Here is a 24,524-nt window from a genome sequence, read left to right on the forward strand (position 1 = left end):
CATCAGGAGGAGGAGCTGGGTGTCATCTGCATATTGATGGCAACCCAGTCCAAACTTCCGTACCAGTTGAGCAAGAGGGCACATGAAGATCTTGAACAGAATAGGAGAGAGGACCGCTCCCTGTGGGACTCCACAAGTAAATTGTTGGCGGTCTGATGTTCTTTCTCCTATTGCTACCCTCTGTCCACAATCCCGGAGGAAGGAGATCAGCCATTGAAGGGCTGTCCCTCATATTCCGGCATCGATGAGGCGGCGATTTAGTAGCTCATGATCGACTGTGTCGAACGCTGCTGAGAGGTCTAGTAATATCAGCAGTGCCGACCCACCTCGGTCCAACTGGCGACTGTCTCTACCCCATGGCCAGGCCAGAAACCTGACTGGGATGGGTCTAGGACTGAAGCTTCTTCCAGGTATTCCGTAAGCTGGTTTGCGACTGCCCTTTCTATCATCTTCCCCAGAAACGCTAAATGCAAGACGGGTCTGTAGATCTAGAGATGTTTTTTTCAGCAGTGGGCGTACCACAGCCTCTTTCAATCCCTCCGGGAATTCTCCCGTTGTGAGAGATAGGTTGATTATCTCCCGGAGGGGGCCCTTTATCCTTATGCTAGCTGTTTTTAAGAGCCAGGATGCGCAAGGGTCTAGTGGGCATGTGGTTGGCCTTGCTGTTGCTAGTATCCTGTCCACTTCGGTCAGCGTGAATCATCTGAAGTTACTCATAGTTTTCTCCAAAGACGGCCAAAGGGCCTCTTGTTCACTTTTTGTATCTAAGGTTGGTGGGAGGTCGTGGCGGAGTGTCGAGATTTTATCTGCAAAATGACTCGCAAATGCCTCACAGCTGATGTCCAATTGGCTACTGTTTTGTTGCCCTTCAACCAGGGCAGTGAGGGATCGAACTACCTTAAACAACTGAACCGGGCGTGAGTCTGCAGATGCGATGGTAGCCGAGTAAAAATTACGTTTTACTGACTTCACCACCATCACATAGGCCTTCATCTGCATTCTATAAAATGTTCTTCCTACAAACTCGCTCTAGCCGTCTCAGCTCCCGTTTCTTGTTGCGAAGCTCCTCGGTGTACCAGGGTGTACTCGGTGTACCAGCTTGAAACAGGGCCGGAGAGGGCGTCAGGGAGCTATCTCATCAATGGCAGTCAGCAGTCTGTCATGCCAGTCATTGACCAAGCCATTGAGAGAAGTGCCGGGAGGCATTGGTTCCCGCAGAGTGCTCAGGAATCCAATGGGATCCATAAGTCTCCGCAGGCGAGCTAAAATTTGTTCGGCGCCCAACTGAGGAGCGGATGGTAGCCTTAGCCGAGCCTTCAGGGCATAGTGGTCTGACCATGGCACGGCAATTTTCGTGACCAGATCCACATTCAGGCCTATGCCAAAAATAAGATCCAGGGTGTGGCCTGCTTGATGGGTGGGGCCAAGAACAAATTGCGAGAGCCCTAGTGTCGCCATGGTTGACACCAGGTCCTGCCCAATTCTAGAGGACCAGAGGAGGGGACCCTTTCAAGGCCCATTCTTAGGAACGGGCTTTGCAGCTAGTAAAGAGAGATAATAAGCAACTACCACGAATCCAAGAGAGCTTTAGATTTATTTTTCTGAACTGAACTGAAGCCTTTGATGCTGTACCACAAGCTGCTTAGGAAACAGGTAGTTTCAAAAGTACAGTAGATTAATTACTGCTCCCCCCCTCAAAAAAAAAAGAACAAGAATATGATGAAAACAAAGCAACCCTTTGGATTTCAGCCAATATGCTTAAATGTTCATTCTTGGCATTCACATTCAATTTATTTCAAGGTTGATTATTTCATTGAAAAATCCATACAAGGTATTATCTTTGTGTAGTTTGTCACTGTAACATGAAATATAAGACACTAAAAAGGACAAAATAAGCCAAATAAAATACAAATAATAGTCTTAAGCTAATTTATACAGTCAGTGGTGCCCATTTCATTTTAATAATTTCCCAACAATGAAAACATAATTTAATAAAAAGGTGACTAACTGGCCTCTTGATGATTAATGCAAGTAAAAACATTCCATTTTAGCAAAATATTTAATTTTTATGCTGCGGTACTGTGCATTACTCTTCCTTTTTCTACAAGTTTCACAGTAACAAAAACTACAACATCACACTGCAGTTTGAATGAGCATTAAGGAATAGTGCCCAAACAAGACACTTTCAACAAGATGAGGGGTTCCTTAGTTGACTACTGTTGATCCTATGTTTAATCCCATCCTCTGCTTCTTATTCTCCCACCACTTTTGGTGGGAAAGCCATTACTTTACTCAAAATATACAGGCAACATGATTATGAGCTTTCTGTTAGCAGATAAGTCCCTTGAAATTATGGAGCAGTTCTTATCAATTGTTATTTCACTTGGATCTATTACAGTGGTTCTCAACCATCCTAATGCCGCAACCCTTTAATACAGTACCTCATGTTATGGTGACCACCAACCATAAACTGAAACTGACCAATGGCATGAAGATCCATTGTTCATGGTTGTTGTTTTTTTCCAGAGGCGCTGCTGGAGTGGCTGGCAGCCAAGCACAGACGCCTGCAGGAAGAACAGCAACAGTGGCGGTGCCCTCGCGGCCAAGCTGCTTGCCCTGCTGTGACTCCTGTGAAAGGGTCGTTCGACCCCCAAAGGGGTCCCAGCCCCCAGGTTGAGAACCAGGTCAAAGCATTGAAGGTCTTATATTGTTGCTCTCTCTGAGCTATTCTTATTAATGTTGTTAGTCATTGAAATGTTTTATTATATATTTTAACCTGTATGCTTTCCTGGTCCTTAAGGTCATTAAGGGTCTCTCTCTCTCTCTCTAATAGTAAAAAATATAAGCTCATCTGTGTCTCATTGCATTTTACAACAGTATGTGTAGTTTGCAGATCACAGCAGCAAGGCAAGCATGTAACTCTGCTTCTACTTGAGCCACATTACACAAAGCCAGGCAGCCGTCTTTGGAAAAGCCTGTACAAGCCCACCTTCCCCAGAAGCATTCCTAGTCCAACAGCCTTACAACAGTATTTGCCACTTTAACTGTATTTACTTATTTACTTATTTTGTTATTTTTAATGGATTTATATAACCGCCGCTGTCAGCTAACTGGCTCGCAGCAGTTTACAATCATGTAAAATACATATCAAATGCATAAGCATAGCAACAACTTAAAACAATCCCCATTAAAATGCAACTTTAATACTCTACTATTCAGCTGATGGCAGTAATAATTAAATTAATTAAAAATTAATAAGCACTGAGGGAAGGTGGGTGGGGCAACAGGAACATATATCAAAGTATGTTTTATGACCGTTTACAGCAGTGTTGCAGCACTGTGGCTCAACAAAAGACACACTGTTTTAAGCTGAAGCCAGTTTTTAGTTTTAACATAAAATACTGAAAAGCTAGACCCAAGATGAACAAGAGCCAGTTTGGTGTAGTGGTTAGGAGTGCGGACTTCTAATCTGGCAAGCCGGGTTTGATTCTGCAGTCCCCCACATGCAGCCAGCTCGCCACAGCACTGATAAAGCTGTTCTGATCGAACAGTGATATCAGGGCTCTCTCAGCCTCACAGGGTGTCTGTTGTGGGGAGAGGAAAGGGAAGGCGACAGTAAGCGCTTTGAGACTCCTTCAGGTAGAGAAAAGTGGCATACTAAGAGCCTCTTGTGGCGCAGAGTGGTAAGGCAGCTGTCTGAAAGCTTTGCCCATGAGGCTGGGAGTTCAATCCCAGCAGCCGGCTCAAGGTTGACTCAGCCTTCCATCCTTCCGAGGTCGGTAAAATGAGTACTCAGCTTGCTGGGGGGTAAATGGTAATGACTGGGGAAGGCACTGGCAAACCACCCCGTATTGAGTCTGCCATGAAAACGCTGGAGGGCGTCACCCCAAGGGTCAGACATGACTCGGTGCTTGCACAGGGGATACCTTTACCTTTACCTTTAAGAACCAACACTTCTTATATAAGTAACAGTTTTGCTATTTGTTTTGATAATCTAAATAATCCTCTTGTAAATTGTAGATAGTTTAACCTGAGAATACTTGTGTTATACCTTTGTTGTGCTCCTCTCATTACAGAATATTACTATTTCAAGGGAAGGAAGCATACTACAAAGCACAAGTATTTTAAAAAAGCAATACAGGGACGAACCAATCCAAAATGACAAAATAGCTGCTGAAAAGAAATGATATTGGCCTATATCAGCATATATCAACAAACTTAGCATGCATGGAAATCATAAATAACATCCACAGAGTATTGTTCATTTCTAAAATACAATAATCATGGAAATCTAGTATACGTCACATAATGAAGCTTCATAAGTAGCAAGACTTATTAAAATGGCTGCTGTCTGGCAAGCTCAGACCTAAGGATCTCTTCTTTTTGGCAATTATTCTTATGCAGTACTTCAACATTCTCCCAAATTATTTAAAACAGCAGTTATCCTGGCTGCTTTAAAAATCTGAGTTTATAACCTATTTTGACATGCTTTTCCTTGTTTTTTCTTCCTCCTTGCCTTATTCTTTAAATTTATCATTCAGCTCTAGTATTAGAATGAATCATTAAAATCATCAATTTGAAGAGTTTTGACAGGCTTTTTTTGCTCAGCATGATTATTGCTTCCTTTAACAGTTCTCAGTGATTAATTTGTCTTGAGTTTGACATATGGAGTTATTTAATATTTACAGCAGAAAACTACAGAAAACTTTGTGTTATTTATGTCTATCAGTTTTAAAGATTGCTATTTAAAAAAAAACAGTGAGCTAAAACCATTCTTACTGATTTACTGAAAAGGAGGACAAGGCAAAAGAAAACAGGCAACCTACAGGCTACCACAAAATTCAATTCTGGTGTCACAGATACAGAAGAAGAAAGTACTTGTACTTCAAGTTATCTTATGCCTTCCCAACCACATATTTATCAAAGTGAACACAAGAATGCTTCCAGATTTGTCAACAAATTGAAATCAGATAAATGCTGTCCTTCCACATTTGCGTTTTTCTCTTGCAACAGTTTGGACATCAGACCGGATTCAATTTTGGAAGAAGGCTGAGCCTATGTGCCTGACTCCCTTGGTCTGGAGACCCCCAAAACATGTCTTGGAAGTTAGGCCATCCAGCCCTGGGGCTGTCACTTGGCTCTAACCTTCAGGTGGCATGGGCTCATACTTGAGTGGAACCACAGTGCTGGATCCAAGCCTGATGTTGCACCAAATGCTCCTGTGATTGAACTTAATAACGCCATGTTATGTAGCCATTTTACCAAACAAGGTTTCTGTGGCCTAACCTCCCATGCCCCTACGGCTGCAATCAGCATTTCCAGATTATTTTTTTTCTTTGCAACATGGGGCTCCATGATCCACACTTTGGCTCCCAAATCTTCCTAGAATGAAACTAGCAATATAATTTGTAAAGAAAGGGGACTCTACTGAGAGAAAGGAGTGGGAAAGCAGCTGTTTTTGTCTTTATCAGCTTTAATCTGCCTACACTATAAATGTTCAACATAAATTAGATAAACAAGTGCCCCAAACAGAACCCCGATATTTAATTTAGCCAACTTACCTTGTCTGCATCCACTTTTCCTTTGATAAACTCAGATTTCCAAAACTGCAAAGCTTGTTCTAGTGTCAAACCAATTCCCTTTAGAAACAAACCATATTGCATACGGCCTCCATGGCGGAGATGATGATTCTCACGCAGAGTTTTGTGCAGCTGACGCATGCAGAGAGGGAACGATTTAACTGAAAGCTGTAACAAGAAAACTGGTATCAACTACCGTAACTTACAAGCTGATTGTGACCACTAATTAAAATCATTAGAAAAAAGATGAATGCTCATGATAAAAAAGTATGCAAAGCCTATAGGCTCTACAAATTAAAATTACTTTAGAACTAAAATGTGCTAAGTCCAATAAATCTTATCAGATACATTTATCCTTATATCACATAGGTACTTTTAAATAATCAACAACAACAGCTTTATTTTTATAGGCCACCCTTCCCAGTTGGTTAATAAATTATTTTTATTATTCCTAGCCAAAGCATGAATCAATATGTTTAGTCCTGTGTTTAAAGTATTGATTTTGACTGGGGAAAGCTACAATATAAATACAAAGCATGTTTTCTTTTTATGGCACTGACATTAATTATCTATGTTCTTAAATCTGGAAGTGGATTTAAGTTTATTTCTACATTAATTACTTACTTGCATTTCTAAGATCTAAGCTGCCAGCTTAACTAAATAGTGTTCAAACTATAACCTATATTAAGGTAATAATATAATACATTATTAAGAAAATAATACAATAAACAACCTTTTAATAATAACGTCTATGATGTAACATTTCAACATTGCTAATTCCAGGTTTAGTTATAAAAATCCCTACTATAAATTTTGTAAAGTGCCCTGAAAAATGCTCTAAAATGCACTTATCAAACCACTATCCCTTCAAATCAGTATATAGATATATATATTGATGGGAGATTTGAATGAAAATCTATACCCCCTTTTTTTAAAAGTTCTACTATGCAGTTAAATTGTTGCAGCCTTGACAGCACTTAATAAAACAGTAACATAATTGCTGGTACTATATGGAATACAGGCATCCAAAAAAAGCCCAGGTTTTTTCTGGTTGGATCTATTGGGCGCCCCCCCCCCCAAAAAAAAAAACAATTTGGTATATCTGAAAAATTCGGTGTTTCCGAAAAATACAGGATTTTTCAGAAACACCTATTTTGTGTGTGTGTAATAGACCTTAGGAGCCTCTTGTGGCGCAGAGTGGTAAGGCAGCCGTCTGACAGCTTTGCCCATGAGGCTGGGAGTTCAATCCCAGCAGCCGGCTCAAGGTTGATTCAACCTTCCATCCTTCCGAGGTCGGTAAAATGAGTACCCAGCTTGCTGGGGGGTAAACGGTAATGACTGGGGAAGGCACTGGCAAACCACCCCCCATTGAGTCTGCCAAGAAAACGCTAGAGGGCGTCACCCCAAGGGTCAGACATGACTCGGTGCTTGCACAGGGGATACCTTTACCTTTACCTTAATAGACCTTATAAGAGAAAACCCAATGTTTAAAAAGCCAGCCCAATCCTTGGCTTGGATTCACCTACAGTGAAGTTTTAAACCCCGCTGCAGAAGTTGTCCCCAGGTCCTGTTTGGGGTAGGCAGGTCTCTCCTCACCCCTTGCACACCCGGCTCTGAGGCGTCTGCTGCCTGGTAGCTTTAAACTGCCAGGAAACAAAGGAAATTTGCAGATTCTGCAAGGCAGTGGTCCCTACCTGCGGGCCCCGGCCCAGTGCCGGGCCGCGAAGGCCGTGGCGCCGGGCCGTGGCTCCCTCTCCCCGCCCCCGCCCCCCCCCACCCCGGCCCGGTAAGCTTCTTACTGCGGGAGGGCGGGGAGAGGGAATCAGGGCCGGGCCGCACATCGCGCGGGTACGGCCCGATGCGCGGGCGTGGCCCGCGGGTGTGGTCCGCGCGGGCACAGCCCGCAAGCGCAGCCTGATGCGCGGGCATGGCCCGCGGGTGAGGTCCGCGCGGGCGCGGCCCGATGCCCTGCCGGTCCCCAGCCTCAGAAAGGTTGGGGACCACTGCTGCAAGGGACTAGGAGACATGTCCCTGCATCCCCACCTGGCAGCAGAAGCAGTCTTGCATCTGCCATGAACTGGGAGAAATCTCTCTCTGCCAACCCACAGATATGAGAGAATTAACTGGAGTGGCGGAAGCTAAGAACTCCTGCCACTCCATCTGATTTGGTATAGCTAATATCTTCCAGTAAAATCCCCCCAAATGGCTTTTATTTGGGGCAGCTATACCAGTAGGCAAAGATTCTCTAATATGTATTCAGCTTAGGAAATACTGAAACATCCTGATAAGGTATTTTTTCCACCTTGGTTTAACCAACTGCACTCCCCTTTCTTCACACAGTCATAGAAACTAAGTACATTACAGATGTATAAATACTTACAGCATCCATTTGTTCTAATGAAATTTTTCCAATATTTTTTTGAATATTGTAATCTGGACCAACATATGCATGGCTGTAGAGTGGGGGAAGAAGAAAGCTACTTATAGAACATAAAATTTCCACAGATTCAGAAAAGAAATCTCACTGTTATCTGTGCAAAGCTATGCAAAAAAAACCTCTAAAGGTAACATTCCAAAGATATTTATAATAGAAATAATATTCAACAAGACAGTTCAGCAAATATAAATGAGCAACCAGTATAAATTCTTTGCACAAAAGTTAGCAGTGGTACCTTAATATTTCCAAGTAAGTGTTCACTTAATTAAATACAATACATTAATTTTCAAAGCAAGAACAAAATATTTGAAATCTAATATTTACCATGTGATTGTCTTAAGGGGGTTGGACTAGATGGCCTGTAGATTCCCTTCCAACTCTATGATTCTATAATTCCAATACTAGCTTCTACTCAACAGTGCATCATTGAAAGTGCATTTGTTTTATGTTTTATACAGGAGAAATACTGCAGGAAAATATGGATTATTTACCTCAGGTGACCCAGCAGAGGTTGGAGTCTCTCATCAGCTTGTACAGCAGGCAAAGATCGTGCTGTTATCTAAAGGTGGAAGAAAAACTTGCTCAGATCTAATGAAATTTTTCCAATATTTTGATCTCTTGGTACACAGCTGCATAAGGCTGAATCTAAAGACTCTGTTGCTAAATGAGTTTTCAATCAAAGGAAGACTTTCTTGTTTCTAGAACTCTCCTAAACATCTTCATTTCACTATTCATTGAGCCCAGCATAATATATACATATATGTATGCACACGTATATTTATGTGTTTTATGTTATTTTCTTCTACAGTCCTAAATCCATTTACTGTTCCATTTAAGTACCTTCCCTCTACTGGTAGAAAGTGACAGCTAATCCATTCCCATGCCAAATCCACTCCTGATGAAGTACTGAACTAGTCAAAATTCCCATAGCTGTTCTCACAATAACTGTTCTCTCAATAACTGAAACCTTATGAAAATATTTGTCAGAAAGGATTCCCAGAGCACTTTTCTCAGATGACCATGGTGGTAGTGGCAAAGACCAAGACACAAGTCATGCGTCCTGACTCAAGCCTGTTTTCTATCACAAATTTTCAGCCTCAGGCCTCCATGTGAAGTATGGGAATAATATAAAATCCTTCCTCACAGGGCTGTTATAAAGTTTGTGCTAAAAACATACACAAACTACTTGGAACACTCAAATTCTATACAAACAAATGTTTAGTTAGTTAGTCAGAAGACAACTTCTTTCCTGCATTATATTTAATCCTACAAAATAGTGTAGAGGGGAAAGTGGAAAGGAGAAAATTTTAGTTCAATCCTGCTACAGAAGAGTGAGAACTTATCTATTCACATTTGTAACTGCCAGTGAATGGTTCATGCTTTAACCCAGCCTGAGAACCTTGAGTGACAAGAGACTCAAATTGAATTCTACAGTTGAGAGTAGGGTTGTGCGCAGTGGCATCAGAATCGGCCGTTCCAGGCCGATGGAGCCACCGCCATACCGCGGGAGGAGGCGCAGGCGCCAATGAGGCGCGCACATGCAGGCATCGGCCTGGAATGGCTGATTTGGATGCCGCCACACACAACCCTCCCCCTTCAAGGATCGCTGCCTTGTTGTGGCAAGGGGGCTTGCGTAGTTCAGTGAAGCTATGAGCTATGCCGTGCAGGGCCACCCAAGACGGACAGGTCATAGCTGAGAGCTCTGACAAAAGGTGATCCACTGGAGAAGGCAATGGCAAACCACTCCAGTATCTTTGCCATGAAAACTCTATGGACAGTTCCAATAGGCATAACGATATGACGCTGGAAGATGAGCCCCTCAGGTCGGAAGGTGTCCAATATGCTACTGGGGATGAGCAGACGGCTAGTACGAGTAGCGCCAGAATGAATGAAGCGGCTGGGCCAAAGCCGAAAGGACGCTCAGTTGTGGAAGTAACTGGTGGCGAAAAGACAGTCCGATGCTGTAAAGATTTTTATTCCATAGGAACCTGGAACGTCAGATCCATGAATCAAGGCAAGCTGGACGTGGTTAAACAAGAAATGAGAAGACTGAACATCGACATTTTAGGAATCAGTGAACTAAAATGGACAGGAATGGGTGAATTTAATTCAGATGACCATCAGGTATACTACTGTGGACAAGAATCTCGCAGAAGAAATGGAGTAGCATTCATAATCAATAAGAGAGTAGGAAAAGCAGTCTTGGGATACAATCCCCAAAATGACAGAATGATCTCAGTTCGAATCCAAGGCAAACCATTCAACATCACAGTGATCCAGGTCTACGCCCCAACCACTGCTGCTGAAGAGGATGAAGTTGATCAGTTCTATGAAGCCCTACAACACCTTCTAGAAGCAACGCCCAAAAATGATGTGCTTATCATCATGGGGGATTGGAATGCTAAAGTAGGAAGCCAAAAGATAACCGGGATAACAGGCAAGTTTGGCCTTGGAGTACAAAATGAAGCAGGGCACAGGCTGGTAGAATTTTGTCAAGAGAATACAATGGTCATAGCAAACACTCTTTTCCAGCAACCCAAGAGACGACTCTACACATGGACATCACCAGACGGTCAACACAGAAATCAGATTGACTATGTGCTCTGCAGCCAAAGATGGAAAAGTTCTATCCAGTCAATAAAAACAAGACCAGGAGCTGATTGTGGTTCAGATCATGAGCTTCTTGTTGCAAAATTTAGGCTTAAATTGAAGAAAGTAGGGAAAAGCACTAGGCCACTCAGGTATGAACTAAATCATATCCCTGACGAATACACAGTGGAGGTGACAAATAGATTTAAGGAATTAGATCTGATAGACAGAGTGCCTGAAGAACTATGGACGGAGGTTCGCAACATTGTACAAGAGGTAGCAACTAAAACCATCCCAAAGAAAAAGAAATGCAAGAAATCAAAATGGCTGTCTGAGGAAGCTTTACAAATAGCTAAGGAAAGAAGGGAAGTGAAAGGCAAGGGAGAAAGAGAAAGATACACCCAATTGAATGCAGAATTCCAGAGAAAAGCTAGAAGAGATAAGAATGCCTTCTTAAATGAACAGTGCAAACAAATAGAAGAAAACAATAGAATGGGGAGGACCAGAGATCTTTTCAAGAAAATTGGAGATATGAAGAGAACGTTTCATGCAAAGATGGGTATGATAAGGGACCAAAATGGTAGGGACCTCACAGAAGCAGAAGAGATCAAACAAAGGTGGCAAAATTATACAGAAGAACTATACAAGAGCGAGCTTAACATCCCTGATGACCACAATGGGGTAGTTACTGACCTGGAGCCAGACATCCTGGAATGTGAAGTCAAATGGGCCTTAGGAAGTCTGAGCAACAATAAAGCTAGTGGTAGTGACAGCATTCCAGTTGAACTATTCAAAATCTTAAAGGACGATGCAGTAAAAGTGCTACACTCAATATGCCAGCAAATTTGGAAAACTCAACAATGGCCACAGGATTGGAAAAGGTCAGTTTACATTCCAATCCCAAAGAAGGGCAATGCCAAAGAATGTTCAAACTACCGCACCATCGCACTAATTTCTCATGCTAGCAAAGTTATGCTCAAAATCCTACAAGCTAGGCTCCAGCAATATGTGGACCGAGAACTTCCAGAAGTACAGGCAGGATTTCGAAGAGGCAGAGGAACTAGAGATCAAATTGCCAACATACGCTGGATCATGGAGAAAACTAGGGAGTACCAGAAGAACGTCTACTTCTGCTTCATTGACTATGCTAAAGCCTTTGATTGTGTGGAGCACAACAAATTGTGGCAAGTTCTTAAAGAGATGGGAATACCAGAGCATCTTATTTGTCTCTTGAGAAATTTATATGCAGGTCAAGAAGCAACAGTGAGAACTGAACATGGAATCACTGACTGGTTCAAAATTGAGAAAGGAGTTCGGCAAGGCTGTATACTGTCGCCTTGCCTATTTAACTTGTATGCAGAGCACATCATGAGAAATGCGGGATTAGAGGAGTCACAAATTGGGATCAAGATTGCAGGGAGAAATATCAACAACCTCAGATATGCAGATGATACCACTCTAATGGCAGAAAGTGAAGAGGAACTAAAGAGCCTGTTGATGCGGGTGAAGGAGGAGAGTGCCAAAGTTGGCTTGAAACTCAACATCAAGAAAACAAAGATCATGGCATCCGGTCCTCTCAATTCCTGGCAAATAGAAGGGGAAGAAATGGAGATAGTGACAGATTTTATTTTCCTGGGCTCCAAGATCACTGCAGATGGGGACTGCAGCAAAGAAATTAAAAGACGCTTGCTCCTGGGGAGGAAAGCTATGGCAAATCTAGACAGCATCCTAAAAAGCAGAGACATCACCCTGCCAACAAAAGTGCGTTTAGTCAAGGCTATGGTCTTCCCAGTTGCAATGTATGGCTGTGAAAGTTGGACCATAAGGAAGGCCGAGCGTCAAAGAATTGAGGCTTTTGAACTCTGGTGCTGGAGAAGACTCTTGCGAGTCCCTTGGACTGCAAGGCGAACAAACCAGTCAGTCCTAGAGGAGATCAGCCCTGACTGCTCTTTAGAAGGCCAGATCCTGAAGATGAAACTCAAATATTTTGGCCACCTCATGAGAAGGAAGGACTCCCTGGAGAAGAGCCTAATGCTGGGAGAGATCGAGGGCAAAAGAAGAAGGGGACGACAGAGAATGAGGTGGCTGGATGGAGTCACTGAAGCAGTTGGTGCAAACTTAAATGGTCTCCGGGGAATGGTAGAGGACAGGAAGGCCTGGAGGATCATTGTCCATGGGGTCGCGATGGGTCGGACACGACTTCGCACATAACAACAACAACACACAACCCTAGTTGAGAGTGTAAGTTAAGAGTGGGAGTTAAAATAATTAAGTTCAGTTAAGCTGGGTGAACGGATTGAGGAGAATCATGAAATACGAAAGTAAGACCCGTACTCCTTCCCTGATGGAAATAGCACCTAGCAATCTGCATCCAGACTTGAGTATTATCAATATGAGGATAATACCCAGTTATATCTGATGATGGGCCTCACCCCCAGAATCCTTGGCCAGATGTTTGAAGGCCATGGTGGATTGGCTCAAGCAGAATCCACTGAAGTTGTATCAAGCTAAGATAGAACAGGCACAATTTATTTTAAATTATAACTTTAATTTTACTGGAATGTTATATTTTATATGTATATGTATATATGTGTGTATTTTAAACTCTGTGAACTGCCCTGTGTCATGGAGAAGCCGTCATATAAATAAAATAATAATTACTAGACTGGAGATCCCAGTACTGCTGAGACTGTGAGATCTGGCTGATTTGAAGAACTAACATGAGAGTTGTCAGATGCTGGTAGACTGAAACAGTTGTCAGTCAAGACTGAAAGGGAATTTAAGCTCTGGAGGGATTTGGGTTATCTTGTATTTAAACCCTTTTTGTATCAGTAATTATCTAACAAAAAAAGTTTTGCCTCAGTCAAATGTTATTGTAGTAATATTCAAGCAGCAGCTGTTTCAAATATGCGTGTTCAAACCTCACTAAGAAAGTAAACAAATCCAGTTGTTCTTTTGTCATACTGCCTCCTGTTCTTCAGTTACATTTACAAATAATTCATCATTCCTAGTATTGCCAGTTCCCTCCTGGCAAACAGCAAGGGGTGGGGGATAGGGTTGCCAAATGCAGGTTGAAGATGGAGTCTAGGTTGGACAGAAACCTCAGTGGGGCAAAATGTCACATAGTCTGTCCACAAAGCATCTGTTTTCTGCAGGGGAACTGATCTCAATAATCTGTAGATGACCTGTCATTCTGGGGGATCTCCAGGTCCTACCTGGAGGCTGCGAGCGCTTATCATTCCTCACAATAACAAACTCACATTAATATATCCATCAAAATAATGACTGGATCACATTATTTTAAAATCCATTGAAGGGGAATTTACGTCACAATTAACCCCCAAAATAAAGAGGATGTCACACCTATGTATAATCTTATATCACATACGAACATTAAATTATTTCTGATCATTCTTCACCACCCAAGCAGAATTGTTGCCAAGGCTAGTTTGTTATCATCTTTCATCTCTCCACCAACTCCAAACTGACTTCTACAGTAAGCCATGTTTCAGGTAGCCAACCTAAGAATGTAGATTCATGGCTTATTACTTAGTTTCCTTTATCATCATAAAATTATTTTGTTTATCCTACTCTTTGAGAAGACATTCTTTTCTGATCTGCATCCTTCAAAAGGAGCCAGGCTGTGCAGGGAAGACTGATATCCCCATTCTGATTACATAGCTGTATCCCAGTCATTCTGCTGCCTCTTTGTTTTGAGACTTTCAGGGAGAAACCTTCTCTATTTCCCATATGAATTTAGAGCCCTGGAATTAGCAGGTACATTTCCCTCTATTAATACAATCAAAGGATTGGGAACTTTTGAAGACATTTTAACACATAGATCAGACCTTTTTTCTTAGTGAGGCTAGTAGATGTGTTAGAAATTTAATTTTTGAGGATCTATTATGGCTTCTGTTATCTTTGCATGTATTTGTTTCCTATGCTTATTTGCTCTATGTTTTCCCTTAGAACTGTAATTAACAGTCAATCAACATGCATGCTTTTACATAAAGAGTGACTCTCACTCCTGTGGATAACAGGATCCTTTACAACAGTGGTCCCCAACCACCTGGCCACAGCCCGGTGCCAGGCTGCGAAGGCCTCTGTACCGGGCCGCGGCTCCCTCTCCCCACCCACCCCCGCAGCGAGAAACTCGCCAGGCCATGAGCAAATCAGCCGCCAAAGCAGCCGATTAGCTTGTGGCACAGCAAGCTTCTTTCTGTGTGTGGGGGAGGGTAGCGCGGCTGCCGGCATGCCAGTGGTGCAAACGTGCATGTGCGGCAGGTTCAACTTACATTTTTCATCATTTTTATACCCTTTGTCTATACCTCTGTTATCTGGCTAGTGACTTCTTTTAGCTCATCAATAGAAGCTGTCCCAGGAATAGTGCAGAGAGGCCCTAGATGGCAATAAGCAGAGTACTCCCTAAAGAATCCTTGAAGATTCTTGATGATCCTCATGTTACATGGGCTTGCTAGTATTTGGATGGGAGACCTCCAAGGATTTGGATAGAGTTCTTCCATGATGTGGGTCATGATGTGTCATGATGTGGAGGGGTCATGATGTGGAGGCAGGCAATGGCAAGCCACCTCCAAACATCCTTTGCCCGGCTGGCAGACAATCCTTGGATCTCTCCTGGCTACACCACACATGCCGTATGAAAAATACATAAACGTAGGGGCAACTGAGAAGAAATCCATTCATTAACTTTATGTAGTACTAAGAAGTTAAGAAGTTTAGGGAAAATACAGCGGGTGCTAGGAGAATTTCCCCCCTCCGCCCTCCCAGTCAATCCCGCGGCTTCAGGGCCGCCCTGAAGCCTCTCTCCCACCCCACTCCCGCCCGATCGCCCCGGTGTATTTTCAGCCGGCTCCTTTGGCCACCCTGAAGCCTCCACCAGGCTGCCCTGGCCGGGTGGCTACCTGTTGTCGTGGGGGGGGGGGGCAGCCTGGCAATGGCGGCAGTAGGGGGAAGGCGGCTGACATTGGGGGGTGGGCGGGTTAGGAGGCGCTTCCCAATTGGGCAATTGGGCCCCCCGCTTCTCACTCCCAATGGGCTCTCTTCCCCATCCCGGACTGGGCCCACTTCAAGGGCCCTTACTGTTTTATTTATGCCACTCCCATGGAGCGGTTAAAGATTGGGGGGGGGAGGGTGGATAACAATTTAGTAATTTTATGTAGTTTATGCCCCAATTAGTAAAGCCTCAGTGAACTAATTCAGATTATATTTAGTGAAGCACCATTGCTGTCTTGCAGTATGTTACTCTTCCTGCTGTCGGGCTTCAGTACTGTGACCTTGGATGCTGTCTAGAACTTGCAAAGCATCCCATCACTGTATAAGTCTGCTTAAAGAAACGACTGAGACACTGGGGAGATGGAATGAATTCTAATCAGGGACTCTGGAAAAGTGAAGTGTCATAGCAGCTGCATAACTGAGTGTTGTAAACAGAGTGCTGTACTGAAATTGCAAAGGAGAGTGGTAGACTGCCATCTTTAGACATCTGTATGTCCTAATCACAAAGTAAATGCTGAGGAAAAGATTTAAAGTGCCAAAAGGAACACACATGCAAGGGATGCTGAACCTTGCCCTGCCTCACATTCATCCATCCTCTCTATAGCCTATTCTCTGGGTCTTTTTTCCCTGCTATACCCTGTTTAATCCTTTTATAAAAAGAGACCTCCTATAATACATCCGTTGATAAGCAATTCAACAGCAAAAACAATGTGACATGGCTAACTAAGTGTGGAAGATATATATGGACTACTGTTCAAAGTGGAACAAGGCTATTGTTTCCTGAGAACAAAAGCACATAAAAATCCAATCTACCTTTGGCCAAATCACTTCTTTTTTTAAAGCTTACTTCTACAACACCTACTGATTTCCTGTGCTCCTCCCCTTAAGGGAGAAAAGAGGTCTTTACTTATTCCTCAGATTAGAAGATGACACTGGAAGGTAATAGGCTTTATAGACAGACAAGAAAATCGAAACTTTACTTGAGACTCTAAACATGCTTTAAAAAGACTATTAGAAAGCCCATAGTTTTAAAAATGAACACAAAACAATATTAGTAATTTTGTGGCTTCATATTTATTGCTTAAGCATCTACAAACTAAATTCAATACCAATTTTAAGCTAAAGGAAACTGCTCTCAGTATCTTGGTTCTCCTACCCCTAAAACACACAGAAACACACACATGTGATATGTAAAAATATCCTTTTGTGCATTAGTTAACACCTGATTTCAAGGAGGTTACACTTACTCAATCACCAGATCAAGAAACAACCATTTTGCTAATGCTGTAGCCAAATGTCACAATACAAATGTGCAGCCGGGGAAATCAATAATAAACCAGTGTTTGCATTCTAGCAGAATGCCATAACTAAACAGTTGACATTTCAATGCTGAGTGATTGGGGGGGGGGGGGGCTTTTGATCTTTAACACATTACAGTACTCATAATAAACAATCTTAGCAAAGATGTGATTATATTTAAGTGCTATACAATCTTCGGCAGATTTGTAACATTCAACAATACTCTTGAATTTAACTCTTATCTTACAGGTACGGCAGCAACCAAGTTGCAAAAATAAGAAACCTATCCCTGATTCTGCCATGAAATTCACTGGGTGTACTTGGGCCAGTTACTTTGTTTCAGCCCAACATAACACATGGAGGTATTATGACAGCAAAATTGAGAGGGTGAAACATAGAACCCAGAGCTCCTTGTAGCAAAAACAGGGTAACAATATCTGGGTAGACATAAGAACAGCCATATTGGATCAGACCAAAGGCCTATCTAGTCCACCATTCTGTTCACATAGCAGTCTACCAGGTACTTCAAGGAAGCCCACAAATCGGAAGACAATAACATCATCATCCTGCCTTTGCTCTTCCGCAACTGATTTAAAAAGCATACTACCTCTGGGACTGGAGGGAGTCCATCACAATTAGAAGCCAGTCATGCGCGAGTATGTCCACACCCATTTTAAAGCCTTCCAAGGTGGTAGCTCTGACCACATCCTGTGGCTATGAGTTCCACAAATTATACACTGCATGAAGAAATACTTCCTTTTAACTGTCCTGAATCTCCCACCCTTCAGCTTCAGTGTATGACCCTGTATTATAGTATTACTAGTAATCAAGCCTGCTGTAAAATAAAGACAGTAGGCGCTAGGCAAGGGAGCCCCCGGCAGTCGCGCGCAGCGCAGCTGGCAGGTGCTCCCTTGGCGGCGGCCTGAAGCGTCGGAGGCGCAAAGCGCCTCCCGACACATCAGGCCGCCGGCAAAGAAGCAACTGCGAGCCGCACTCTGCGCGGCTCGCAGTTGCTTCCTTGTCAGCAGGGCGGGAATCGGACGGGCCAATCGGATGGGCCTTATTCCTACCGTCTATGTAAACCTTCCTGAGCCACAAGGGAGGGCAGCATATATAAATATAATTAATTAAACTGTACATAGTATTCCAAGTGCATTTTCACCACAGATTGGTATAAGAGCACTATGACAGCAGAGAGAGAGAGAGAGAGAGAGAGAGAGAGAGAGAGAGAGAGAGACGGCTAGCCAGAGACCAGGGTTAGGGTCAGGGGGACGTCTTGGCGGGGCCGGCCCCTCTGGCCCACCGCCCCGCCCATCCCCCCCTTCCCATTCCCCCAAACCCATTTATTGAAAACCATCCTACCTATTTACAATGTGTGGCATCAACATTCCGCCGTGTTGCGCATGCTCTGTACAGAGTGTCTCTACTTCCACACCCCCTTCCCCGTCACCCGTCACCCCCCTTTCTGTGTTCAGTGTTCAATGTCCCCATATCGCCCAGTCCGTCTGTGCCCTCCAGGCTTTCCAGTGTTACTTGTCCAGGAAGTGCCGTGCTGTCTCTGTTGGCCGCCGCCCTTTGGCGCGGCTGCGGCGTTGCGAGGGCAGATAGCCTCTGCGTGGTCCACTTGATGCTGTTCACGTGGCCGCTCCCGACCAGCTCACAGCTGTAAGAACTGCTGGTAGGCCCGACAGCGGTCCTTCCACAGAGCGAACGGCACCGTGCACTCCCGCAGCCAGCAGGCATGGCCCGACAGCGTCCCCGCCTGCCGCTCTCCCTGCTGCTGGCACTCATGGGCGGCCTCCTTCACCGCCGCAGCCAGGTACTCCGGGAACGTGTGCGGGTTTTGAGCGTTGCGAGCCGCCAGGCACCGCGCATAGGGCTCGAGGTGGTGCTGTCTTCGGATGGCCACGTATACCATGGCGGCCCCCGTCCTCCGCCCGTACGCCCCACGTGAGAGAGAGGGCTAGTCCAGCCCAAGAGGTTGGGAGCCATGGGAGACAGTGTACACAGCAGGCAGGGCTGGGAGTAAACTCAAGCTGAGCTAGGGTTGAAAGCCCGGGACACAGCCAAAAGCCAAACTGGAATCAGGAGTCAGAAGTTGAGATAAGAGTCAAGAGCTGTAGCATGGTCAGAAGTTGAGCTGACTGTCTGGAGCTGGAAGCATAGTCAAAAGCCAAGCCAAGGGTCTGGATCTGGGAGTCAAAAGAGCAGAGCTTCACCAGGGCAAACTGGAACGAGTTGTCTGGGAAGACAGGCAGGGAAACGCACACATTATTTCCATGAAGGATCATGTCTTCAGGTCCTATATGCAGAAATACGCAGAATAGGGTAGAGCAGCCCTCAGCCAGAGGGCCTGCAGTTGGAGCTAGTTGCAGCTGGGCCCCATCTACCTTGGAAGGAGTTGCAGCTGGGCCCCATCTACCTTGACAGAGAGCTGCTAAGTGTGCCAATCTTCTAACAGCTGTAAAGGTCAATCGACACTGCTGTTGTTGTTGCTCTGGCGAACGTCTGAGGCTTGTGAGGTTCTTGGCCTAGTGGTGCCAGAGCTGCTCCCCCTCAAGGCTAGGTGGGGTCTTGTTCCGGGCCTTTATGCACACTGAGACGCACAGCTGGGACTCTAGCTGGCTTGCGCTAGGCTGCTCATTATCCAGGGCCACACTGGTTGGGTCTCCTGGTGGCTCCAGGAGACTGCTTGACCCAGGCTGATCCAGGTTAGCAGCCACCTCTGGAGCGGCCCCTGGTGCCAGGGCTGGTGGCTTAGCTGTGGTGGGCATGACAGTTACCATTTTAATGCCTATTACTCAAGTTTGAACAGGTCCTTTTGGAGCTGTTTGCAATCTGTTTTTGTCTTAATCATCCCCAAAGAATTTGGCATCTATAAATCTGGCCACCTCCGGACATTTATGAACCAGTTGAAAAACACTGGTCCCAATACAGGACTCTATGGGATCCAGCTGATCACATCCTTCAACTGCAAGAACTGACCATTTATTCCTATTTGCTACTTCCTGGCTTTCAGCCAATTTCAAATTCATAAGTGGATTTGTCTTCCTATTCCATGTCTCTGAAGTTGCTTCAACAGTCTTTGGTGATAGACAATGTCAGAAGCCTTTTGGAAGTTCAATAAATAATGTCTACCAGCTCATTCCTATTTACATGTTTATAGACACTTTCAAAGAAATCTAAAATATTAGTGAGATAAGGTTTGGCATTGCCAAAGCCATGCGGATTTTTATTCAGCAAGGCTTAGCCTGCTGAATTAAAAATGCTCAACAATTTGATCTTTAATAACACTTTTCATCAATTTACCTGGAACAGCCATTAAACTAATTGGCCTGTAATTTCCTGATTCACCTTGGTTACTTTTTTTTAAAATGGCAGTTACGTTAGCCATACTCCTGTGCAGTGATACAAAGTCTGATTTTAAGGATATGGTCAGGGCTTAGAAGATCAACAATTTTACATTTGAGTTCTCAAAAGACTCAATCCCGGTGATTTGTTAGTTTGCATTTTGTTTAATAATTCTAGAACTTCCTCCCTTGCCCCCTCTAGTTGTCACCTCCATACCCTTCCCTTCTGAAAACATTAATTCAGAAATAGGTATTTGCCTTACAGCTTCAGCAGTGAAGATAGATGAGAAAAATTGAGGTTCTTAGCAATCACTATCTTCCTTTAGATCTGCTTCAATTCCAATGTCATCCAATTGTCCAATTACTTCCTTAGCTGGTTTTCTGCTCCAAATGTATTTAAAGAATTCCTTATTGTCGGTCCTTATGCTTTTAGCAATACGTTCTTCAAAATCCTCTATGGTATCCCTAATTGTCTGCTTAAATTTCCTGTAAGTTTGTGCTGGCTTTTGTTTCCCTAATTTGGGTAAGACTTCCAGTTTCTGAAGAAAGCCTTTTGCAACTAATAGCTTCCCCCACCATGCTTTGTTCTTCTTTTCCTGACCTCCTACACTATGTTCTTCTTTTTCTGGCCTGTGGTATGCATTCTAACTGAGACCTAGGATTAAGGTTTTGAGTTACCCAAGCCTTTTCAAAATATTTTATCGTATTGATTGTTTCTTCCAACTTCTTTTATTCTACCAGATTTCTTTGGCACTTATCCACATACATGTATATTAAATTAAACCTGATACCATTTTGATCACTGTTTCCAGTTGGTTCAACTACAATGATTCACACTAGGGACTGAATAGCACCACCTAGGAGTAAGTCCAGGATTGCTTCCCTTATGGTCAGTTCTATGAGCAACTGTTCTATTGAACAGTCATTTAGTGTATCTAGAAATTTTACCTTTTTAGCAAGACTGGAACATGCATTTATCCAGTCAATGTGAAGTTAGTTAAAAGTCACCCATTATTACACATCCCTCTCCTTTGGATGCTTCCTTGTTATCATTTCCTATCTCAAGATCATCCTGAGAAATTCTGTTGAAAGCCAACAGTACATCCCCAGCCCTAAAATATTTGGGGGGCCTGTTATTGTTTCCCACAGTGATTCTGTGGAGGAGTCAGCCCTTACTAAGGTTTCTAGTTTATTAGATGCTATGCTTTCCTTGATATGCATAGCAACATCTCCTCCAGTACATCCTTCCCTTTTCAACAGAGTTTGTACCCAGGGATGACTGCATCTTAAGGTTCTCTCCCTTCTACCTACTTACTGTTATGCTCACTATATCTATGTTTTCCCTTAAAACCAAACACTTGACTTCCCCCATTTATAATCAGAGGATTCTGTCCTTTGTGTAGGAACACCTTCACACTGTGTTTCTCTCTAGACATCTCTGATGTGGCCCTTTCGCACTCCAGCTGTTTGGCCTCTTTGACTAGCTATCGTGCATTACTTTTACTTCTCTTTCCTTATTCCCTCAATCCCCATTTGCACAACTGGAAGTATTTTCCTTTGTCCTTTTGAAACCAATCTTCCCAAGCCAGATGATTCTCAACTCCTGTTGGCTTAATCCCCAGGTTCAGTTTAAAAGCCACTCTGCCAACTTTTTACATTATGTGCTAGCAGCCTGGTTCCATTCTGGTTCAAGTGAAGCCCATTCTTTTAGGACAGGTGTCACTTGTCCTAAAATGTTCCCAGTGTCTAATAAATCTAAAGCCCACCTCCCTACATAATCATTTCATCCATACATTGAGTCTGTGCTTGTCTTGCTGGCCCTAGGTGTCAAAAGCTACTTTGAAGGTTAGTCTCTAACCAAGCAGCATAAATGATGCTTCCAGAACCTCATGATGACACTCTTCCACATCATCAGTGCCAACATGCACCACAAACACTGACTCATCCACAGTACTAGCTATCTAGCTGACAAGTGATCTCAGACTTCACACCAGGCAGGCAGTACACTGTGCAGTCTACATCCCTGTCACAAACCCAGATATCTATATTTCTAATGATCGAGTCTCCCACTATGACAAACTCCTCTCCCTTCAGAGACATATCCCTAACACAAGAGAAAATCTGTCCATCCACCAAGAAAGAAGGTCCCTTCTAAGAGATCACAAGGCTGTCGTTATCCATGACTGGCAAGGAGCCATCCCCCCAGAATTAGGATGCCGCTGTCTCATCCATGAAGACCTTGTTAACTATCCTCTCTGCCTCTCAGAGCTTCTCCAGCTGAACTACCTTTGCCTCAAGAAAACAAACTTGTTCCTTGAGGGCAAAGAGCACCTACCAACAAGCACACACCAACAGCTTCTGTCCAGCAGGCAGATAATCATACATATGACACTCCATGCAATACACTGGATAGGTCCACAACTCCTGATGGCTTTCTACCTGGTATTTTAAATCTTATTTTGTAGTGTGTTCATCCAGATGAAAACAGGTTGAGTGCCCTTCATTTATAACTAGTACTTCTCCTGTGTTAACACAATATGGGTCAAGTGCTTAACCCACTAAGTGTCTTCTTTTTATGAAAGTTTTGTCATTGTGATACTTCACCACTGAGGCTCTCTTGCCCAAAGAGTGGGCTCACTCAAAACTACCCCAAAATATATAGATGTGTCTATCTTTCCTCCCTCCTGTCTTAGCCAATCATACTATCAAGGCCTATTTAGTAACGCAGGGTGTATGAATCAACTATTAAACTGGCTGAACAATGGGCATTGATACATATGAGTAGAGAGTGCTCTCCAGGACAGAGAAATCACTCTGCTCTTAATTAAATCCTTTAAGCCTACCTTAAAGGTAAAGGTAAAGGTATCCCCTGTGCAAGCATCAGGTCATGTCTGACCCTTGGGGTGACGCCCTCTAGCGTTTTCATGGCAGACTCAACACGGGGTGGTTTGCCAGTGCCTTCCCCAGTCATTACCATTTACCCCCCAGCAAGCTGGGTACTCATTTTACCGACCTCGGAAGGATGGAAGGCTGAGTCAACTTTGAGCCGGCTGCTGGGATTGAACTCCCAGCCTCATGGACAGACAGCTTCAGACAGCATTTCTGCTGCCTTACCACTCTGCACCACAAGAGGCTCATAAGCCTACCTTAGATTTAGGTTAACTGCTATAGCAGTGTTGAGAAGACATAAATTGCTAGAGGATTCCTTCTTCACCCTCGAAAATGCAAAGCCCTTTAGCTTAAATTATGTTAAAGATTAAAATCAAATAGACATAAAGACATACAAGGGCATCAGCAGAGATTATAAAATGTTTTAGTATTCATTTACATCATTTTTATTTGCACTGAAATCCATTATTATCCAGTACTATTTGTTTAAACTAGCTCAACGGAGGACAAATGCTCAAAACAGAGCACATCCTGTGGGTGTAAGGGACATAGTTCAGTGGTAAAACATAGGCTTCATGTTTAGAAGATTCAGTATCCTCATCTTTACTTAAAGGACCTTCGGTAGCAGGGCTGGGAAATATCTCTCAGAGCCCGGAAAAACTGCTTCTCTGTCAGAGCAGAAAATAATGATCTAGATGGAGGAAATTTTTCATTCTGTAGACCAGTGGTCCGCAACCATTTTCAGGCTGCGGACCGGTGGGGGGGAGGGCGATCCGGGCGCCACGCATTCGCGCTTGCGCTTTGGCGGCCAATTTGCTTGCGGCCTGGGAAATTTCTCACTGTGCGGGGGGGCGGGGAGAGGGAGCCCGGTGGTTGGGGACCACTGCTGTAGATGGTTAGTTTAGGATGGATTCATTGAGCTTTTCCATTGATGAATAGAGAGAAGGAAGCCTCCTTCAACCATCAACAAGGCTATGCTGGGGGAATTTTAGGATTCTGAATGGAGAAAGGCCATGTGTGATAAAGACTGCAACAAGGAAGGGGACTGGGCATGTCTTCCATGACCTATGAAAACGCTGGTGAATGAATGGACAGGAAATCCTGTTTTACTCTGTATAAATTCTTGAACTTGTGAGGTGTAGCTTGCATGAAGGCTGGTTTCTGTCAGATTGGAACAGTGAGGCCACACAGGCACTTCAAGTTTGGAAAAGCAACTAACCCTCAAGTGTTGGAATAGAGTCAATTCAAAATTCTGTCCTTTAGATGGTTCTCTAAAATGGAGCCACTGATTTTCAGCATCTGTTTTCCATAGAAAATGAAGTCTTCGCTAGGAGTTGCTGGATCACCTACAGTATTAATAAGGTAAAG

General features: G+C 43.7%; 1 protein-coding gene across 12 annotated transcripts in view; it reads right to left on the reverse strand.

Moving 5' to 3' along the window:
* PRIM2 (DNA primase subunit 2) overlaps positions 1 to 24,524 on the reverse strand; it is a 118,180-nt gene that overhangs the window by 35,743 nt on the left and 57,913 nt on the right. For 10 of the 12 annotated variants that reach the window (XM_077307954.1, XM_077308009.1, XM_077307991.1 and 7 more), the window contains 3 exons: positions 8,508 to 8,575; positions 7,960 to 8,032; positions 5,562 to 5,747 (listed from right to left, as the gene is read on the reverse strand). In XM_077307954.1, coding sequence (XP_077164069.1) covers positions 5,562 to 5,747; positions 7,960 to 8,032; positions 8,508 to 8,575 — 327 coding nt within the window. Of the gene's footprint in view, positions 1 to 5,561; positions 5,748 to 7,959; positions 8,033 to 8,507; positions 8,576 to 18,363; positions 19,160 to 24,524 lie in introns of those variants that run through there. The other 2 variants (XM_077308019.1, XM_077308029.1) reach the window with 2 other exon arrangements.

The sequence above is a fragment of the Paroedura picta genome, chromosome 1, assembly GCF_049243985.1.
Source record: "Paroedura picta isolate Pp20150507F chromosome 1, Ppicta_v3.0, whole genome shotgun sequence".
Lineage (NCBI taxonomy): Eukaryota > Metazoa > Chordata > Lepidosauria > Squamata > Gekkonidae > Paroedura > Paroedura picta.